Consider the following 21,842-nt stretch of genomic DNA (forward strand, 5'->3'; position numbering starts at 1 on the left):
AACAAATTAGAAGAGATGGATAATGAGCAGGTTTCATGATACATCATGAAGACTGTTATTTGAAAGGGAATACTGCACTTTAAAATCCAATGATTAAGTTGTTAAGTGTATCACTATAAACACTATATAAACAGCACAAATGTGTACTAAATGTTCCAGCATTGTAAAAGTAGTGACTCCAAGTTAGAGCTTTTGTTGCCCTCTTTCCAGTGTTCCTACAAGAGGGAAAATAAAACCTGTTTAAAAGTGGACTTCAGCAGCAAGAAAGCTCTGGTGACTTAAAAGTTCATTTGCTGAGTTCATTCTGCCTTCTCAATTTTGCCATCTTTTTGAGATGACTCCAAGCTTTTCCGCAGTGAGGCTTTTTCAGCATTGCCATTACCCTGGCCATTCTCTGGTGAGCTTCCATTTTTAGTAACTGTGTGCTTATCCAGGTAGTTGAGCATTTCACTGAGGACAGTTTGGAAGCTGCTGAGGGCAGCGCAGATGGCAGGAGTACCAAATCCATGTGTGATCAGGCTGCATCAGATTTAAAAACAAGGAAGATTAATATTTATATTGAGTGTACTGGTGTAGAGTAAATTTATTATTAACATGGAAATATTAAAAATGCATCATCATAAATCACTTCAGAAGAAAAACTGAAAATATGGAGAGACTTGCATTTATACAACGCTTTTCACAATCACGAAATGTCTTAAAGCACTTTACCACCGACAAAGTACTTTTGCAATGTAGTATCTATTATAAAGCAAGAAACACAATAGTTCATTTGTGCACATCTCACTCTAATAAACAGCAAATGTGATAGTGATCAGATAATCTATTGTAGTAAGGAAAGTTCCCAAGGTAATTAAAAAGAGGAGGTCCTTGATCAGAAAGTGTATTCACTGTAACTAACATTATAATTGAATAAATAGCTAGAACATGTATTCATGACACTGGTGCCAAATCATCTTGACTTGACCCAGAGATAGAAGAAGATGTGCAGTTCCATCAGTACATACATCATTGGAGCCTTAGGAAGCTGCCACTTTAATACAATGACACATCATTATTAGTCCACTGCATCAAATTACTGGGATGTACAGAGTGTCCTTTGAGGAGAAATTAAAGAGACTGGATCTGCATTCTCTGAAGTTTAGAAGAATGAGACATATCACATAGAAACAAAGTTCTTCAAAGGGTAAACAAGTAAGCAGGAGAAGAGACATCTTGCAGAAAGAGAGATATTAGTTGCTCAGATATTTCAGTAATGTGCTCTTTCTCTTGTCCTGAAAAGTTACCAAAGTACCTCTGCATTAACATTTAGACCCTCTACTATTTTCTTGATTCCATTTTAAAGAATGTTTAAATTATTCAGCCAGCTTTCATAACAATGATGCAAATTCAGAAGCTGCTACTAAACTGATTAAAGTGCCGAATGTTAATACATTGATAAGTTTAAACCCCAGCACAACAATTGCCATATATTAATTTATTATCCAAGTGTCAACATATTTTCCCTTTCTTGGGAAGAAGATCTACTAATTCCAGTATTCCTACAAGGTTCACTTGTGACCTCAGCTATGTTGGATGATTGTTGTTGATCGTGAGGGAATGCTCATGGCTGCTGACTTCTGGGTAGTTGAGGTTCTGAACCCCCAGCTTCAAATTGTTATACCTTGGCACCTACCAATGCAGTCTGACCTAGCTGGCTTGTTGGCACGGTGATTGGTTTTGGTTTGAGGAGATAGACACTTAGCAGACAGATACATATTCTGAAAAATGTGCTGCTGGAAAAGCGCAGCAGGTCAGGCAGCATCCAAGGAGCAGGAGAATCGACGTTTTGGGCATAAGCCCTTCTTCAGGCTTATGCCCGAAACGTCGGTTCTTCTGCTCCTTGGATGCTGCCTGACCTGCTGCGCTTTTCCAGCAACACATTTTCAGCTCTGATCTCCAGCATCTGCAGTCCTCACTTTCTCCCAGATACATATTTTGTCAGAGGTCACTGCAAATCCCTTGGGACTGGGCTTCATCACTTTTATTGATCTGTGAGAGATGATTTTACAATAACACTGACCTTTGAAAGACAATATTTCACTGGTTTGAGCTTCCAGGAAGTTTGAAAAACCAGTGATATTGACTCTCTTTGGGGAGGCCTGGTCTCAATGTCTCGGAGATATGCTATCTCTTAGGATAGAAACAATTCCTCTGAACTTTCAACTTTCCTGAACCTCCTCCTAGGCCTACCATTACCTGGTCCAATGACTTAAGCAAAGCAATTAGTTTCCTTTTCATGGCTGGGCCCTAAAATTAGAATCTGTGTCCTCTTTTCCTGGGCTGTCCCTGCTTTGAGTATCCGCTGTTGCTCACTTGAGCTGGTTTGGTCATCATATGGACTTTCATCTGAATAATTCTCTCATCCACATAGATTACCAATGAGTGCACTAGTGCTTGTGTGGAATAAAATAGATGATGGTGGACAGTCCTTCTACAAATTGGGTCCTTCTGCTGTGTCTAGGTGCTCTGAAGTTATTAAGGGGAAAGATAAAAGGGGAAAGAGAAAAGCTGACACTGAGAAGTGACACATTAACAGACAGCAGTCTTCAGGATACAGCTTAAAGTTATGCACGTTGTGGCAGATTAGTTGTTTTGAACAAAGTTTTCAAAGTAACATGAAGACACTTTGCTCAGGCAAATTGGGCACCATGTTTTCGTTACTAGTCTTGACTCTTCTGGAACACCAATCTTTAGGTCTTCTTGGTCCACCTGAGGGTATGTTATCCATTTTCCAGCAGCTTCATGCTAAGTCCACCATAATGGATACAATATATATGGTGTTAGGTCACAGATAAGCCATGATCACAATAAATTGAGAAACAGACTTAAAGGGTGAAGTCGTCAATTCCTGTCCTTGGGTTTCTTTGAACTTACAGAAGCAGATGATATAAAATGTATTAAAATATGTTTATACCAAAAGAAAAATAACTGTTGCTGGTACAATGCCAGGTGAGTAAGAATTTTAGTTGTCAGTTTGGTCGTAAACATGATAAGAGAAAGAAATACCTAAAATGTGTTAAATGTCTCTGAATATCAAGGTCTAGAATCGGGGTGGGTCTTGACGATCCAAGGGGTGATCTTTCCTGGCTTAATAGGTCTTGAAATTCCTTACAGATTTGCCTGCAACATAAAAAGAACATAAATTAGTAATGTGTTTAGTTTAATGTGGTTTATGCTCCTATTGTTAATTGGTAGCTTTCGAGAATATTGAAATTGGTGAAGTACACATAAAATTGAAATTCTCAGGAAGGCACATCAAACCGAGTTACCCAAACAAGATATTGTGGAAATCAAATGATGCCTTGGAGCTTCTCCCATAATAAGACAACAATCTCTTAATGACAACATACTGTCTCTATGCTTAAATATAGAAAGGGTTATACAATTATATATGGTATTCAATAGTGCTATCAAATGCTCAGCAACAACCTGCTCATTAATCATCAGTTTGAAGTCTGCTAGGGCCACTCAGCTTGTTACTTCATTACAGCCTTATTCCAAACATAGGCAAAGAAAGAACTCCAGGAATGAGGTGACAGTGTTGGCCCCTGACATCAAAGCAGCATTTTGCCCAGTGTGGCATCAAATTGAATTGGGAAGAAACTCTCCACTGGTTGGAGTTACGCCCTGCACAAAGCAAGATGGCTGCAGTAGTTGGGGGTCAATCGTCTTAGTCTTCGGACATCACTGCAGGAGCTGCTCATGGTTGTGATCTCAGACCGACCATCTGCAGCTGCTTCATCTATTGCCTTCCCTCCACTGGAAGTGGAGCTGCTTGATGACCACTGCACAATGTTCAGCATTGTTCACCATCTTTTGGATAGTGAAGTAATCTGTGTTCATATGCTGCAACACCCGAATAATACTCAGACTTGGACTAATAAGTGTCAAGTAACATTTGTGCGACTCAATTGCCAGAGCTGAAGTACAACGACCATCTTCAACAAGCGAATACACAACCATCTCTCATAGAAACATAGGAAGAGGAGTTGGGTATTCAGACACATGATCCTTTCCACCATTCAAGAGATCATGGCTGATCTATTGCCTAATTCCATATACCTGCCTATGGCCCATATCTCTTAATACCTTTGCTTAACAAAAATGTATCTATCTCAGACCTAAAATTAATTACTGAGCCAGAAACCCCTACTATATGTGGAAGAGAGTCCCAAAGATCGATCATCTTTTGTGTGTAGTGCTTCCTAACATCTCACCTGAATTCTCATTCTATGACCCCTATTTCTGGAATCACTAACCAATGGAAATAATTTATCTTTACCTACTCTCTCTATTCCTATTCATATCTTGAAGATTTTTTTGATGTTGAACGGCATTACCATTGTTGAATCTCCTACTGTCAACATCCTGTGTCACCATTGACCAGAAACTGAAGTGGGAGAGTCATTGAAAGACTATGGCTCTAACAGCAGATCAGTGAATATAATTCTACATTGCCTAACTGACCTCCTGCCTCCCCATTGCCTTTCGGAAGTTCTTGGTGAGTTGTCACCTTGAACTGCTGCAGTCCTTCAGGTGTAGGCATGGTTCCCGTTAGAAAGGAAGTTCCAGGAATTTGAGTAAGACATGTCAGGAATATGATGGATACAGGGATGGGTGCATGCTTCAACAACACCCTCAAAATTCAACCGCATCAAAGAAAGTCCAATTGATTGGCACCTGAGCCATCCCTAATGCATGGCAACAGCAGTGCATACCTTCTACAAAATGAAATGCATCAAATCAATCAATATCCTCAAAAATCACCTTCTAAACCTGCATCAGCTATATGGAAACAACACTGTCTTAGGTTTACACCTGAGCTACATACCATCCTGACATGGAACTAGTTTGCAGTCATTTCACTAACACTGGCTCAAAATACTGGAACTCTCTTCTTAACAGGAACCCTGGGTGTGCCCCAATCTGAAGGACTGTAGCATTTCAAGATGGCTGTTCACTAAAAACTTCCTAAAGGCAATTAGGGAGGGGGACTTTATAGCAGCTGAGTTAATGATAACTGAAAAAAATTGCCATGATTTTAACCCTTCTATAGTAATATAAGATGCTCAAGCCATTTTTTTCTTAATTTATTCTGCTTTTGAACCAATTTTTAAATTGCTTTGTCCTTGTTTAATTATCATGATTTGATTTGATTTATTATTGTCATAAGCACCAAGATACGGTGAAAAGTATTGTTTTGTGTGCTATTCTGGTCAAATCATACCTTACATAAGTACATCAAGATAATAGAACAGAGTGCAGAATATAGTGTAACATCGACAGAGAAGGTGCAGAGAAAGATCAATGCTAAAAGTGAGAGGTCAATTCATTAGTCTGAAAACAGCAGGGAAGGGACTGTTCTTGAATGTATTGGTACAGGTTTTCAAACCTTTGTACCTTCTACAAGATGGAAGAAGGTAGAAGAGAGTATAATTGTATGGGAGGAGTCCTTCATTATGTCGGCTGCTTTCCCGAGGCACCTGGAGGAGCAGATGGAGTCAATGGAAAGAAGGCTAGATTTCATGATGAACTGGGCTGCAATCACAGCTGTCTTTAATTTGTTGTGGTCTTGGGTAGTGTAGTTACCACACCAAGCTGTGATGCATCTAGATAGGATGCTTTCTATGGTGCATGAATAAAAGTTGAGAAGAGTCATTGTGGACATGTCAAATTTCCTTAGCTTTCTGAAGATGTGGAGGATTTGGTGTGCTTTCTTGACTGGAACATCAACATGGATGGACCAGGATAGATTGTTGGTGATATTTACTCCTAGAAACTTGAAGCTCTTGACCACCTCCACCTCAGTAGCGTTATTACAGACAGGGGTGTGTTCTCCACTGCACTTCCTGAAGTTGATGACCAGTTCCTTTGTTTCACTTAGATTGAGGCAGAGATTGTTGTCTTTAATACCATGACACTTGGCTGTCTATTTCTTTTCTGTATTTTGTCTCATCACTGTTTGAAATCTGTGGCGTTGGAAAAACATAGCCGGTCAGGCAGCATCCGAGGAGTAGGAGAGTTGACGGTTCAGGCATAAGCCCTTCATCAAAGCAGGCCCCTTCTAATGAAGGGCTTATGCCCGAAACGTCAACTCTCCTGCTCCACGGATGCTGCCTGAATGCCTGTGCTTTTTCATTGCCACACTTTTCGACTCTGATCGCCAGCATCTGCAGTCGTCACTTTCTCCTCCATTGTTTGAGATCTGACCAACTATAGTGGTATCATCAGCAAATTTGAAAATGGAGTTGGAGCTGAATTTGGTCAAACAGTCGAGATTTTATAAGGAGTCTCCTAAAGGGCAGAGTACACAGCCTTGCGGGTCACCAATGTTGAGGATTATTGTGAAGGAGATGTTGTCACCTATCCTTACTGATTGCGAATCAGTTTGGCATCACTCCTGCTAATGTGTGAGGATGCAAGTCACCCCACATCTGCCCTCTACTAATTTAACAGAGGGAGCAATGGTAATTGCTCGAGATTTTATTATTTGAAATAACATTATATGTAGGCTTTTGAACTGAGGTCCCCAGACCATTGCATTGGGCATCTGGAATACTAGCTCAGCGACAACAACACAGCACCAAGACCTCCCCGACTCCTCCCCTCCAATCTTATAAGTAAATAAACATAATCAGGTTAGACAGTCCCCGGTGAAGCATTGTAATGCGAAAAAAAGGTTAATTGAAGCTTATTGAAATGAAATGAAAACGTCGCTGTTGGAAATGGTAATTGCACTGAGCTGAGATTTCCACCCTTTCTCGAGAGGAAGTCCCACTTTAGGCAACTAATGGCTAATCAGATTGCTCGGGAACCACTGCCTCAAAATGGAGGGGTTTGGACTGACAGGAAAGTTTGTGAAGGGTGAGAAGTGACAGATTGGGGGAGGGGCGAAGCGGACAGGGTGCAGGAGTCCAGGAGGCACTCGAGGGCAGGGGATTCTCCAGAGAGGTTGTTGTAGACTCTAGCATGTGATTCCCTCATGGTCTGACACCAGCCAATGTCGCTGAGGCTGCTGAATTTCCCAAATGCTGTGGTCCTCTCCAATCTGCAGGTAAAATGCTGCTGATGTACACCTCATTATTTGTTCAGTATGGCTACTATCACAGCAGCTACCTGATTGAGTCACTGTATTCACATGGTGCAGGCAAGCAGGTTGCTTTGATCTGGATGCGTTTGAGCATCTTGAGTGCTATTGGAACTGCACTCATCCAGCACATAGGGAGCATTTCACCACACTCCTGCCCTTTGCCGTGCAGACAGGCTTTATTGATGAAGTGAGTTAGTTACCTTCTGCAGATAATCTAAGCTCTTTCCAGCTCTTGTAGCTGCAGTAAGTACATGGATGGTCTGGGTAAGTTTCTGGTCAATGGTAACCCCGGAATGCCCAGGGGTTTAATGGTGGGGCATAGTGCGAAAGTAACATCGTTAAATATCAAGTGAAGCTTGTTTGATTTTCTTTTTAATGCAAATACTGTGAATGCTGGAAAATTGATTCATGGCAGACTCAAAATGTTAACTCTGTTTCCTTCTTTGCAGAACCTGGTGCGTTTCTCCAGAATTCTCTGTGTTTGTTAGATTTTCTTATTAGAGATTGTCACTTTTGACTGTTATTTGTCCGTGCAGTAGCAGTGTGCCTATCTTTCATCCAATTTTGCTTGAAAAATTTATCTCGGTCTTAGAAATAATATGTTACTTAAATAATATGGAACTTAGTGAGGCTCCCATCTTTTTGTGCAAGTGTCCTGTTAGACTTTGTTTAGTCCCATTCAAACAGCATGTCCATTGGGCCTTGAGTGGTTAGTCCATAGTACAAAAGGAAGATTTACATTTATATGGTAGCTCTCTTAACCTTCAGATGTTTCAAAGTGCTTTACAAACTATAACATGAAATGTGAGTAGCATAATAGATAACATGCCTACAGCAAGTTCCCACAATCTGATAGTGATCAGATAATCTTTTTGTGATGATGATTGAACAGATAATTCTTGGACAGGGTACTGAAGATAACTCACCTGCTGTTCTTTCTAATAGTATAACAGCACCTCCAAGTCATGGGAAACATTTACATCCAGCTGAGAGAGCAGTCTGGCCCTTGATTTACTATTTTATGAGAAAAATGCCACTCCAGTAATGCAGCACCCTTACAGTACTGCATTTATATACCAGTATTGCACTCAAATCCTGGATTAGAGTTTGTACCCACAATCTTCTCACTCATATATAAGAGTGCTCCCAATTGAACATTGCTGACTGCTGCCTCACAGCACCAGAGACCCGGGTTCAATTCCCACTTCAGGCGACTGACTGGGTGAAGTTTGCACATTCTCCCTGTGCCTGTGTGGGTTTCCTCTGGCTGCTCTGGTTTCCTCCCACTGTCCAAAAAAAATGTGCAGATTAGGTGAATTGGTCATGCTAAATTGCCCGTAGTATTAGATGCAGGGGTAAATGTAGGGGAATGGGTCTGGGTTGGTGTGCTTCGGTGGGTTGGAGTGGACTTGTTGGGCCGAAGGGCCTGTTTCCACACTGCAAGTAATCTAATCTAATCTAATGATCTAGATACAAAAACAATTCTTCACATTTGGCTCCATGAATTTCAGCATGAGTTAGAATCATAGAAAAGTCTCAACGTATCAAGAGACAATTTAATTTATTGTGTCTGCGGTAGCTGAATAAACTAGTTGCCTGGTTTAATTGCATTTGGCATTACCTGCTCTGTAGTTCTGCAGGTTACAACGTTTTCATGTCCAGGTCTGAGTTCCTGTTAAATGAACTGGGGGTTTCTGCAGCAACCACAAATTGAGCAGTGAATTTCAGGCATCCACATCCTCTGAATGAAAAAGGATTTCCTATATCCACTCTAATCCTTCTACTAATCACCTGCGCCCCTTGGTAATTGACATCACTGCTAGGGGGTCACCTGATGATGGAGCAGTGCTCCGAAAGCTAGTGTTTCCAAATAAACCTGTTGGAATATAACCTGGTGTTTTGTGATTTTTAACTTTGTACACCCCAGTTCAACACTGGCACCTCCAAATCATGGCTAGAGGAATAGGTCTTGTATATCCACTCTAACCAAGCTTTCAGTATATTATACACTTTAGTCAAATCACCCTTTAGTCTCCTCTGTTCTAAGAAAAGTAACCCTAGCTGATCCAAACACCCCTTGTACCTTCAAATATCAAATCCTGGCAAAAGTCTTGTAAATTTCCTTTACACTCTTCCTGGAACAATTATGCCTTTCCTGAAATTAATGACCAGAACTGTACACAATGCTGCAGCTTCTCACCCAAATAAGGAATAATATATCCCATATTCCTTCTCCACTACTTTGTTTCCTTGTCTCGCAACCTTTCGGGACATGAAGATATGCACTCCAAAGTCTCTCACTTTGACTACCACTCTGTTTGCTCTCCCTGAATCCATAACCTCACACTTCTCCTGACCAAATTCCATCTATCATTTTTCCACTCACTCAATCAAGCCATTAATAACTTGCTGCAATCGACAATCATTCTCTTCACTGTGAATTAGCTGGTCAACTTTTGTATCATCTACAAATTTCCCAAACATGTGTCTTACATTTGAGTCTAAATCATTAAGTTATACCAGAAACTGCAAGGATCCAAAACAGAACCCTAGAATTCACTTACCTTTTGCAAAACATTGGTTGGCCATTACTCTTTGTTTCCGTTTGTACAGGCCAGTTTTGGGTCCAACTTAACATCTTCACCTACATTCCATGGGCTTTAATTATCATCAATGATCTGCAATGTGGGACCTTGTCAAACCCCTCAATAAAATCCATGTAGAGAACACACACCGCACTACCGACAGCTATCCTTCTTGTTATTTCTTGAAATAAAATCAATTAAGTTAAGACTGAATATAGAATTGTACGGTTTCTCATTAGGTTTGTTAGGTGTTGGCTAATATTGTGCTTTTGAAGTCAAGAATTTTGTGCTGTCTGTGCCTCTCACACTATTGTATCTGAGTAGATAATTGAGTAATTGAAGTCTCATAAGTCTTATTGCCCATTTTTGGCACTCATAATTTGGCCTACATATTTGCTCCGCTAACTCTCTCCTAGAATTTTACGATCTATAGTACACACCTGTAAGTGTGAATGCCCCTCTTCTGCTTCTAAACTAAACTCAAATGGCCTCATTTGATACTTCATTTAGTAATGTTATCCTTCTTCACAGCTACGACTGATTCTTAAACCACCTAACACCTTCATTTTTTAAAAAATTCCCATCTCCAACCTGCCTGAAAACTCTACATTCAGGGATGTTGAACTGCCATCCTTGCCCCTCTGTAAGCCAACTTCCATTATAGCATTTATCAGATCTAAATCATTTGCAGAATCTTCAAGATAGATGGGAAGCAGAGGAAATGTGTCAAGTAGGAGTTATATTGAGGAAACCAGTTCAGCAAGGCAATAGTTGCCTTTCTTACATGTGAGAAAATAATCATTTTGAAGTTTAACTGTGCAGGTCATTCTATTTTTAAAAAAATGAAAGCAAAGCACTATCATGAAAATGTGTTTGATGTGTTAAAAGTTTATTGATTATGTTATCCAGTGTTTCACTTGATACAGGGTTCTTCCAGTATGGTATTGGACTCCACACACAGTTTTAACTTTGGCCGGTGGTAAAAGTGGCAACATCATTTCCGGTGTACATCATTTCTCTCATGCTGCATCATTATCATTTGTTTTGCACTATCATCCAAAATCAAAATTAACTTATATATTTTGAATTCTGGCCCGTGCTATATAATGTGGGTGGCACGGTGGCACAGTGGTTAGCACTGCTGCCTCACAGCGCCAGAGACCCGGGTTCAATTCCCGACTCAGGCGACTGACTGTGTGGAGTTTGCACATTCTCCCCATCTATGTGTGGGTTTCCTCCGGGTGCTCCAGTTTCCTCCCAAAGTCATAAAGATGTGCAGGTCAGGTGAATTGGCCATGCTAAATTGCCCGTAGTGTTAGGTGAAGGGGTAAGTGTATGGGTGGGTTGCGCTTTGGCTGGTCGGTGTGGACTTGTTGGGCCGAAGGGCCTGTTTCCACACTGTATGTAATCTAATCTAATTTAATCATAATCTGGTCTCAACTTGGAGAGTGACAGTTTCTACAGCTGGCCTCAGGTATCTAGGACTATGAATAGGAGTGATCAGCCACTTTGCTGTTCAGTGATAGGTTCGAAAATGCCCGCCTGTAGAATGGTGATCAAACTGGACTTTGTTGCCATGATTCCAATGGTAAAAGCAATCTCAGGAAGGAATTGAATTGGTCAAGGTACAGAAAGGCAACTGGTACCTGTAAAACTGTGCCCCCATATAATTCAGAACAATCATGAAAGGAGGGAAAAATTGACAGGAAAGTTAAAAAAAAGTTTGATTTGATGTTTGAGCTTTCCCTTAACTGTTTCAAAAGTATTTAAAACAAATGAAAGTTGAATAAATGAGTGGCACTAAAGTAAACCACATTTATTCTGTTTGTAGCCTACCACAAGTAAGCATAATGTTTGTAGCTCTGGTGAATTTTCTACTTTATTACAAAAGGCATGGCTCAAAGGGATGAGCTGAAATTGAATGAGTTCTATAAATAGGTGGAAAGAAACTTTCAAAGTTGTTTTTGGAAATCTCCTCGGGGAAAAATACTTTTGAAGAAAAAGCAAAAGAAAAACAGACTTTAAATAGCACTCTTTGCTTCACATGATTTCAACTGTTTTGTGATATGTATGACCTCCACTCTTAGACTACTCTTCCTGAGGCCTACTCATGCAATGTTTTCTGACAGTTACTGAATATAACTTATTCTTAATTATATTGACTCTTGCACTGACATATAAACTGCCAATCACACCAGACTGATAGCAATTAATCTAACTTTTAAGAAAAAAAGTCAATAAAAAATACTTAGTCTCAGCACTGTATCACATACACAGGTACATGCTGTGTCTTGAAACTGTGGATTGATTTTTTTTAGACTAAGCCTACAAAAACCTATACTCAAGAAACTGTATTTACATTTATTTTATTGGAAAATTACATATGCTGCAGTCAAAGCAATCCTCCAAGGAGCCAAAGTGAACTGAAACTGTAAATGTAGTTTTAAAGTTTATATTCTGATTTCACCTTCAACAAATGTTATTTATTGATATTCAGAAACTGTTTAATCTCAAAAAGATATTTCTCCAAGTCAATACAACTTATGATACTAAAAATGCTAAATTCATTTTACCCTGGAAAACATACAGCTTTGTGCTTCAGGAATTATTTCAGAAATTCCTTCAGTACTGAATCCCCCTGGTACTCTGCAGAATCTTAAGGGGAAGTTTTCTGTTGGAACCAGGATTCAGAAGAGGGCAAGAGGTGGAGATGAGTATGAGACAGATCTGATGTTCATCCCAAGTGACCCAGACACATTGAAGTTATGAGTGTCATCTCTATATGAACATGACACCTGGATGGAATTGAAGTTGAAAGGTTGAGAATCCTGGGATTGTATTCATTGGTTTTTAGAAGATTAAGGGGAGATCTAATAGAAACTTACAAGATAATACATGGCTTGGAAAGGGTGGACGCTAGGAAATTGTTTCCTTTAGGTGAGGAGACTAGGACCCGTGGACACAGCCTTAGAACTAGAGGGGGTAAATTCAGAACAGAAATGCAGAGACATTTCTTCAACCAGAGCGTGGTGGGCCTGTGGAATTCATTGCCGCAGAGTGCAGTGGAGGCCAGGACGCTAAATGTCTTCAAGGCAGAGATTGATAAATGCTTGATGTCACAAGAAATTAAGGGCTACGGGGAGAATGTGGGTAATTGGAGTTGAAATGCCCATCAGCCATGATTGAATGGTGGAGTGGACTTGATGGGCGAATGGCCTTACTTCCACTCCTATGTCTTATGGTCTTAAGTTCTGGCAGTACCAGTTTACATGTCTCTGAAGATGAAGGGGTTCCTGGAGAAGAATGGAAGGAAATGGTGGGGGGGGGGCGGCGGTTGCTGACCATCACAGGAAGGCCTATCCTTCCTACCGGGGCCCAATTAAAACATTACTCTACTTAATGGTATTTTTAGCTTTGGTTGTGATAACTAAAATAAGATATGGTCAAAGTATTTTTCAAGGGAATGGGAAACATCTTTCAAGGACATCAAGTTCAAGCATTCTCTTCCAATTTCAAAGATCAATATGACATTTTAAATTTACATATCCTCTATTTAAAACAAAGCCATCAACTTTACTGGTGGCATTGAGACTCTTGAGAAGCCTTAGCATTGATGAGAAACTGCTATGGTAATGTGGATTCCAGAAAATTCTCAGTGTAAAACAAAGAAGGGACAAGCTTTCTGGTGCTGACATCCGGCACATTTGAATGTCTGTTCTCTTGAATGACATGTGCTGGTAAGATGTCATTTCCCAACACTGATCAAAGATCACAGATCTGAAATGTTCACTCTGTTTTGCTCTCCACAAATGTTACCTGACCTGCCAAGTATTTCTGTTTAAGTTTCTATTCATGTGGCATCAGATAAAATTATGCAACCTGAGCCTGATAATGGAGTTATTCCAGGTCACTTCTTATGACTGATACATCTGAATGACAAAGGCAAATGGCAATTTCCTGCTTCCATTTTGACAGAAGAAAAAAACATTTGAGAAACAATGTCAAAGACATTTGAAACTTATTGTGGCAGAGTTTGGGACAATGGGACAATTTGGTACTGAAAATGTTCTACCCAGGTATTCTGCCATTGAATGGTCAAATCATCAGTCCAAAAAAGATCAGGCACCATCTAGTGAAGTTAGAATAATGTCTATTTTGTATTTTCCAGTACCTAAGATAATATACGAAACTCTGTGATATATTGTCATGAATGGATTTTATTGGAGGTTTATTCCATATCTGTGATAGATCCTCTGATAAATTTGTTGAAGAAATACAATGAATTTGAATGTTTTAATGTACAGAAGAGTGTCAGCATGCCTTTGACAGTTTGAAGTTTGTGCTGACAATTCCATTGATGTTCGTAGCACTGACTTACAAAAAAAAGCTGTTCAAATGGGAAGTTGATGTCAGGGGTATCAAGGTGTATACTATTTGACTACAACATGATGAAATGGCTTCTTGTCAGTTATTTCTCCAGAAAATTGAAGCTGTTTCAATAGAAATATTCAATGGTGGAAAAAGAGACACTGAAAGCTGAATCCTACCCTTTTGGCTAAGTGCGAGTTGCATTGAGTTTTTGAGGGATTGTGACAAAGAGACCTGGCAAGATTTCTCATTGTATCTTAACATAGGCACCTACTCCAATTCTATGGAATCCCTCACAGCCAATTTCAGCTCCATCTTACCATGTACTGTTCCCAGAGCAACTCACCACTCATCACATATTTGCCAAAAGACCAGCATCTCTTCACTGTACACCATCTTTAAAAGGCCACTCTACCCACATGAGCATTGGCAAATTTGGCATTGCTCCTCACTGGGCAATGTCACGGCACAGCAGCCACAAAGCCATATTGCTCATGGCATGGTTGACACTCCATTGCATATGTAATCCCATTCTCTTACTCTGAGCTGTGTCATCTTGTAGGAGAGCTTGCTCATCCTTTTCGTTGCATGACTGCTTTCGCCATCCTGACTGCTCAGCATTTTTCACAGTACCTCACACCCTGCTCCAGTTGTGTGGACAACACTGTGACCTGAATATACTGGAGTGCGCAGGACCCGGTCCATTCAATGCTGTGGTACTGCATTCTCAGGAATACTACTGTTGACTCCATCGTGGCCAGGTGCACCAACTTGCTGAAGATATCAGCGAAGTGGCCAACACATTACATTGAAACGAGAAAAGTTGTTACACTCTGACCCTCTTCCTAACCTGGATTCACATCTACCATTCCATTTTCCATTTCATTCATTACACTCCTTCATCATTCTTACTTATGATACATTCTAACGCTCCTCTGTGCTTTCTCCTCTTCTCACAGCACCATTGGAAGCTCCACATGTATTGGGGCATTTTTGGCCAACATTCATCTCTTTTTAAGTTATTGCTGTTAACAGGCGGCATGGTGACTCAGTGGTTAGCACTGCTGCCTCACAACACCAGGGATCTGGGTTCAATTCCTGCCTCGGGCAACTGTCTGTGTGTAGTTTGCACATTCTCCCTGTTCTGCGTGGTTTTCCTCCAGGTGCTCCGGTTTCCATCCACAGTCCAAAGATGTGCAGGTTAGGTGAATTGGCCATGCTAAATTGCCCGTAATGATTAGGTGGATTAGTCTGGGGTAAATATAGGGGGGTGGGTTTCTGTTTGGAGGGTCAGTGTGGACTTGTTGGGTCGAAGAGCCTGTTTCCACACTGTAGCTAATCTAAAAAAAACTTCTGCATCTCTGGGATAATAATGTTTGTTTCACTAGCACCAATGGCATGGTGCAATCTGCCTTTCACTGACATTTGTTGTCTTGGCACATTTGCTCTGCATGTATTATAAATGGATGAAGAAATATTTGCAAATGAAATGTAACTGGAACTTGCAAACTCTTGCTTCTTGTATTTGCCCCTTCAGTGTTTGAAAGGTCCAGAAGACTGTCACAATCAGCTTGTTGCAAAACACACCAGTATTTTACAGTTTCTGATTTTGTCTCTTTTCTACTCTCCCTCCCCTTCTGGTATCAGTTGCGTGTTGCTCTAATTCACATTTAATCCCTGAAGTCTAGATTAGAGTGGTGCTGGAAAAGCACAGCAGTTCAGGCAGTATCCGAGGAGCAGGAAAATCGATGTTTCCGGCAAAAGCCCTTCATCAGGATGAAGGGTTTTGCCCAAAAAGGTTGATTTTCCTGTTCCTCGGATGCTGCCTGAACTGCTGTGCTTTTCCAGCACCACTCTAATCTAGACTCTGGTTTCTAGCAACTGCAGTCATTGTTTTTACCTATTTAATCCCTGAACCCAAATCCCTGATTATATGAGTGTCAATAGTGGCACCCTAAAGCATTTTAGCCAAAATTTCAGCTCATCCCAAAATAAATCATCTAGACTTGCTGACTCTTTTCTTCCCCATCTATCAATCTATTATCCCTTCACAATATTTATCCTGGATTTTCTCCACATTTGAGTGGAAACAATTTCCTTTCAACAGAAACCTGTTTTCAAATGACTTTTGGTAATAAAGACATATTGCGTTGCAGGGTTTTTCACACGCCATGTAATTCCTCAAAGAAATTGATAAAAGGGTTCAGATTCCTCTGCTTCTGAAGCCATTGTTATTCATTCCTGACATTACTGAACATAAGCATTGCTCAAATGAAACTAGACATTGCAACATTTTGACTTGCAGTCATCAGAACCAGAACACGAGAAACAGACGTGGAAGGAGTGTGCCGCTTGGTTGGGCTGTAGTTGGCATGGGGATACAGCAAGAACAGTTAATGGTCATTAGCAGGTAAATTCTGATTGGTTGGGATGTTGTCATGAGGATGCAAAAAAAAGTCCATCTCCATGACCTCATTTCTTGAAAAAGCTGCAATGCGTGCATAAAATGTTTGAGTCAAACCTGCTAGGGATCAGTCCCCTCAGCTTCAGGACATGTCTGCAAGACCTCCTTAAGGTAGTGTCCTAGGCCTCACCATCTTCAGCTGTTCCATTAAAGACCTTTCTGCCATCATAAGGTCAGAATTGGGGGATGCTCACCAATAATTGCAGTGTTCAGTGCCACTCACTCCTCAGATACTGAATCAGTCCGTGTTCATATGTATCAAGACCTGGATAATATCCAGGTTTGGGCTAACAAGTGGCAGGTAACATTCACCCCATACAGATAGCAGGCAATGACCATCTCCAACAAGAGACAACCTAACCACCACTTCTTGACATTCAATGGCATTACCATTACTGAATGCCCCACCATCCCCAACATCCTGAAAGTCAACTAAACTCACCACATAAACAGTGTAGGTACAAGAGCAACTCAGAGGCTAAAAATACTGCAAAGGGTAATACACATGCTGACTCCCCTGACCTCATCCACCATCTACAAGGCACAAGTCAGGAGTCTGATGGGATTACTGGTTAGTTGCCTGGATAATGCAGCTCCAATAACACTCAAGAAACTTGACATTGTCCAGGATAAAGCAGTCCACTTGTTTGGCACCACATTCACAAACATTCTGTCACTACCAAAAATGCTTAGTCGTAGCAGCGTGTACCATCTAAAAGATGTACTGCAGAAATTTGCGAAAGATCCTCAGACAGCACTTTTCTAACCTAAGACCATTTCCACTTAGGAGGACAGGGATAGCAGATGCATTGGAACACCATCACCTGCAAGTTCCCTTCCAAGACACTCACCACTTGAGTTGGAAGTATATCACCATTCCTTCACTGTTGCAGGGTCAAAATTCTAGAATTTCCCATCCTAGCAGCCTACCAACAGCACAAGGACTGCACCTCAGTGCCACCTTCTCAAAGCAACCAGGGATGGGCAATAATTGCTGGCCAGCCAACGGCACCTATGTCAAACAGGTGAATAAAGACAATTTCCTCTGCCTACAGAAACCAGGGTTCTGAGTATTAATGTATGTAGTAGGTAGCATGCACAAATGCATCACACCATGGGTCCAGCTGACGACCTTAAATTGGTTTGTGGTGTAACTCCTAACATAGTTCAGGTTGTTTAATAAATCATTTCTAAGTGTAGAATCACATCGAATGGTGGATATACCTTCTACAGGCTTGCAAGCACAGGCACAAGCATCACTCTACCAACTGTGTATGGTCAACTAAACATGTTGTTTAATACGGTCTCCCAGTTGTTGAGATAAATGGCCTACTTACCTAACATCACACCCTCACTGTAATTCATATCACACTACTGCTCATTTGTCTGCTAGGCAAGATGTCTATTTAGCTTGACAGCAGTATTCCATTACCAGTCTGCTACCTGGTATGTAGGCTGATGTTCAACTCTATCATCTTACATGAAATTGAAGTAATCATATTTCAAGGCGGCATTCCCACCATTTTATTGATTCTTATTTTGCGAAACAAAAGGCATTTGTTCCATTTTTTTCCTGTAGAGATTAACAATGTTAGCACAGTAACCACTGGGGAGGGGGGGAAGTAAAATAAATTAAAATGTCATGATTTTGAGATGTCGGTGTTGGACTGGGGTATACAAAGTTACAAATCACACAACACCAAGTTATAGTCCAACAGGTTTAATTGGAAGCACTAGCTTTTGGAGTGCTGTTCCTTCATCAGGTGCTTGTGGATTGCACAATTGTAAGGCACAGAATTTATAGCAAAGGCTTACAGTGTGACGTAACTGAAATTAAACATTGAAAAATATCTTGATTGTTTGTTAAATCTCTCATCTGTTAGAATGACCATGATAGTTTCACTTCTTTCATATGTAAATCACAAAACTTTTTTAAAAAAATTACATTCTCAGGTTAACTGCGGCAATTGGTGTCAGTACAGATAAGATGTTGAGATGTTGAAGGTGTTAGGCCCCCTGTGTTCCCTGTCTGTGCCATAATGTTTAGACTGATTCTAATCTAAAAAGTGAATTAACAGAGTCTTACGTGGATTCATGCAGTTTTTGAGCAAAGTACAATGTAACTCTGCAAGTACAAATTCACCCCACAAGCGTATATGTGTATGTTACATGTGGCTTTTTGCATGTGTGTGTGTGTCTGGGATGGGGGTTTGTGAATGCCTATGTGTGTGTGTGAGAGAGAGAGAGAGTGAGAGTGAGTGAGAGTGTGTGTGTGTGTGTGTGTGTGTGTGTGTGTAGTGCAATGGTGGTCACCTGCAATGTGACATGAACCCAAGGTCCCAGTTGAAGCCCTCCCTATGGGTACTGAATTTAGCTATCAGCCTCTGCTCGGCCACTTTTGGCTGCTGCCTGTCCCAAAGTCCACCTTGGAGGATGGTCACCCAAAGGTCTGAGGTCGAATGTCGGACCTTCGGGTAACCATCTTCCAAGGCGGTCTCCGGGACAGGCAGCAGCGAAAAGTGGCTGAGCAGAGGCTGATAGCTAAATTCAGTACCCATAGGGAGGGCTTCAACTGGGACCTTGGGTTCATGTCACATTGCAGGTGACCACCATTGCACTGCGCACACACACAAACACGCACACAGAGGCACTCCTATACACAGAAACGCACACAGACACTCACATACACTCCAATAGACATGCATCCTCTCACAGACTTAGACTACTTTACCCTCACACACACACATATACACTCTCTCTCACAGACAGTCACAAACCACCCCCTCACCACCTCCACCCCCCCGCACCCCCCCCCCCCCGGACACACACACACACACACACATATACGTTTGTGGGGTGAATTTGTACTTGCAGAGTTACATTGTACTTTGCTCAAAAACAGCATGAATCCACGTAAGACTCTGTTAACTCACTTTTTAGATTAGAATCAATCTAAACATTATGGCACAGACAGGGAACACAGGGGGCCTAACACCTTCAACATCTCAACATCTTATCTGTACTGACATCAATTGTTACAGTTACCCTGAGAATGCAATTTTTAAAAAGGTTTTGTGATTTACATATGAAAGAAGTGAAACTATCATGGTCATTCTAACAGATGAGAGACTTCACAAACTCAAGATATTTTTCAATGTATAATTTCAGTTACATCACACTATAAACTTTTGCTATAAATTCTGTGTCTTACAATTGTGTACTCCATAACCACCTGTTGGACTATAACCTGGTGTTGTGTGATTTGTAAATTAAAATGGATCTGTCTGATTTCAAACATGAGGTTAGTTATATTCTGAGGCATGAGGCAGCTCAGAACAGCTGTAGTGATAATCCTTTTAGGGAGTAAAACAGGTTTGTCTAATCCTTCAACAAATCATGAGAGTAACATTGTTCAGGATTTTACACAGATGCAGAAGCCATGCCATCCCTGGGAGCTCTGAAAATTTTCACAATGTTTAGGTTTGTTTGCTGTGGTAGGATGTTCCAGTTGCAACAGCTATTGGCCAATGGGAAGTCTGTCAGTTCTTCAGTCCCAGCAGCCCCTGTAGGTGTAACGGCCAGGTGAAGGATTGCAGCAAGCCCTATAACAGAAACGTTGGGTTCGGCCCAAATTACATGGAGGTAAGGCTCTCAGGGCATATCAGACAGGTCCCAACGAGGGGGAAAGGCAATTAATTGCAGCAGTAGGGGAGGCTTATCCAGTGGGGTTGGCCCAGGCCAGTAGGGGGGTGCTTTGTGGGTGCTAAGAAGGTGGAATCTCAACCAAGTGCAAAAGAAGACTGCCAGGCTTTTCTAGGTCGCCTCCCTAGATGGTGAGATGCCAGCTGTGATGGAAAGAGTGCCTCAATTGGTTTAAGGGTGGGTTTGTTGCCTACCACAAACTGTTGTGATATTTAGGGGGTGCATCTTAAGCTGCTGACAATCTCTGCCATCTCATCAGGTGTACACAGAAGAGAAATATAAACATTTTAGAAAGCTCACAGAGTACATGAGAAAGCATTGGCAAGTAGAATAAACACAAAACCCATTTTGTTTTGGTATGTAAAACTAGTTAGGGAAAGGTTCGGGCCCATCAGGCACCATAAGGTAATGTGTGTGTGGATCTGGAAGATGTGGTCACAGTCTTTAACACTTTACATTGGTCTTCACAATGGAAAAGGATGGTGCTGGTATGGGCTTCACAGTGGCAAACTGTTAAATATTAGAATAAATTTACACAGACAGAGAACTACTGGCAGACATAGCAAGCTGAAATATAGTTAAATCAGCAGGCCCAGATGTAACACATCTCAGACAGCTGAAGGAGACAAAGGTGGTGATATTAGGATTTTCAAATCTTCTCTGGCAGAGATGGGATGTCAGAGGACTGGAGGACTGCTAATGTTATCCCATTATTTAAAAAAGGAGAGAGGGATAGATAAGGAAATTACAGTCACTTTAGCCTGTCTTTTGGAAAAAATTCTGAGGACACAATACGTATAGACTTGGAGAGACACAGGATAGTCAGGGATAATTAACATGGATTCGTTAAGGCATGCCCGTGATTGCCAAATTTGATCAAACCTTTTGAGGAGGTAACCAGAAGTTATTGATGAAGCTAATGCATTTGATGTGATCTACATAGAACTTCAGCAATGTTTTGATAATATCTCGTGTGGCAGACTGGTTCAGAAAGTAAAAGCCCATGATATCCAAGGCAACTCCCATATTTGATCGAAAATTGGCAGAGAGGCAGGAAGTAAAAGGTGATGGAAGAGGGCAAAGTTCCCTCAGAGCACAATTGCCCTTCTTCAGCCTGAAACGTCGAGCTCATGCCTGAAACGTCGATTCTCCTGCTCCCTGGATGCTGCCTGACCTGCTGTGCTTTTCCTGACAATTAGCTTGTTTAGCATATTTTGATAAGATGGGATGAAATACACCTCAGGAATCTATGGAAATGCACATGAAGGTCCTTCTTATCTTCAACATTTTCCTGAGTCCTACTATTTATGATGTAATTCTTTACCTTATCAGCTCTATCCAAGTGCATTGCCTTACACTTTTCCACTTTGAATTCCATTTGACATTGCTCTGCCCAGCTCATAACCTGCTGATATCCTCCTGCTGTTCACAACTGCTTTTCTCATTGCTTAGCACCCTACCAATTTCTGTATCATCCATTCTGTATCTTTAAACATTGTCAATCATTACTACCTTGATACAGTACATGATGTAATGGTTCCATGACTTGTAGTCAGTCTACAAACAGTAGCAATCAAGAGTAGCTCCACAT

The 21,842-nt window shown here is 41.0% G+C and overlaps 1 protein-coding gene across 1 annotated transcript in view; it reads right to left on the minus strand.

Annotated features, from left to right (window-relative positions):
- Positions 1–299: 299 nt before the first annotated feature.
- tfap2d (transcription factor AP-2 delta (activating enhancer binding protein 2 delta)) overlaps positions 300–21,842 on the minus strand; it is a 116,567-nt gene continuing 95,024 nt past the window's right edge. The window contains exons 7-8 of the mRNA XM_060820707.1: positions 3,049–3,162; positions 300–519 (exon numbers count right to left, since the gene is read on the minus strand). Coding sequence (XP_060676690.1) covers positions 300–519; positions 3,049–3,162 — 334 coding nt within the window. The remainder of the gene's footprint in view (positions 520–3,048; positions 3,163–21,842) is intronic.

This window comes from Hemiscyllium ocellatum, chromosome 3 (genome assembly GCF_020745735.1).
Source record: "Hemiscyllium ocellatum isolate sHemOce1 chromosome 3, sHemOce1.pat.X.cur, whole genome shotgun sequence".
Classification (NCBI taxonomy): domain Eukaryota; kingdom Metazoa; phylum Chordata; class Chondrichthyes; order Orectolobiformes; family Hemiscylliidae; genus Hemiscyllium; species Hemiscyllium ocellatum.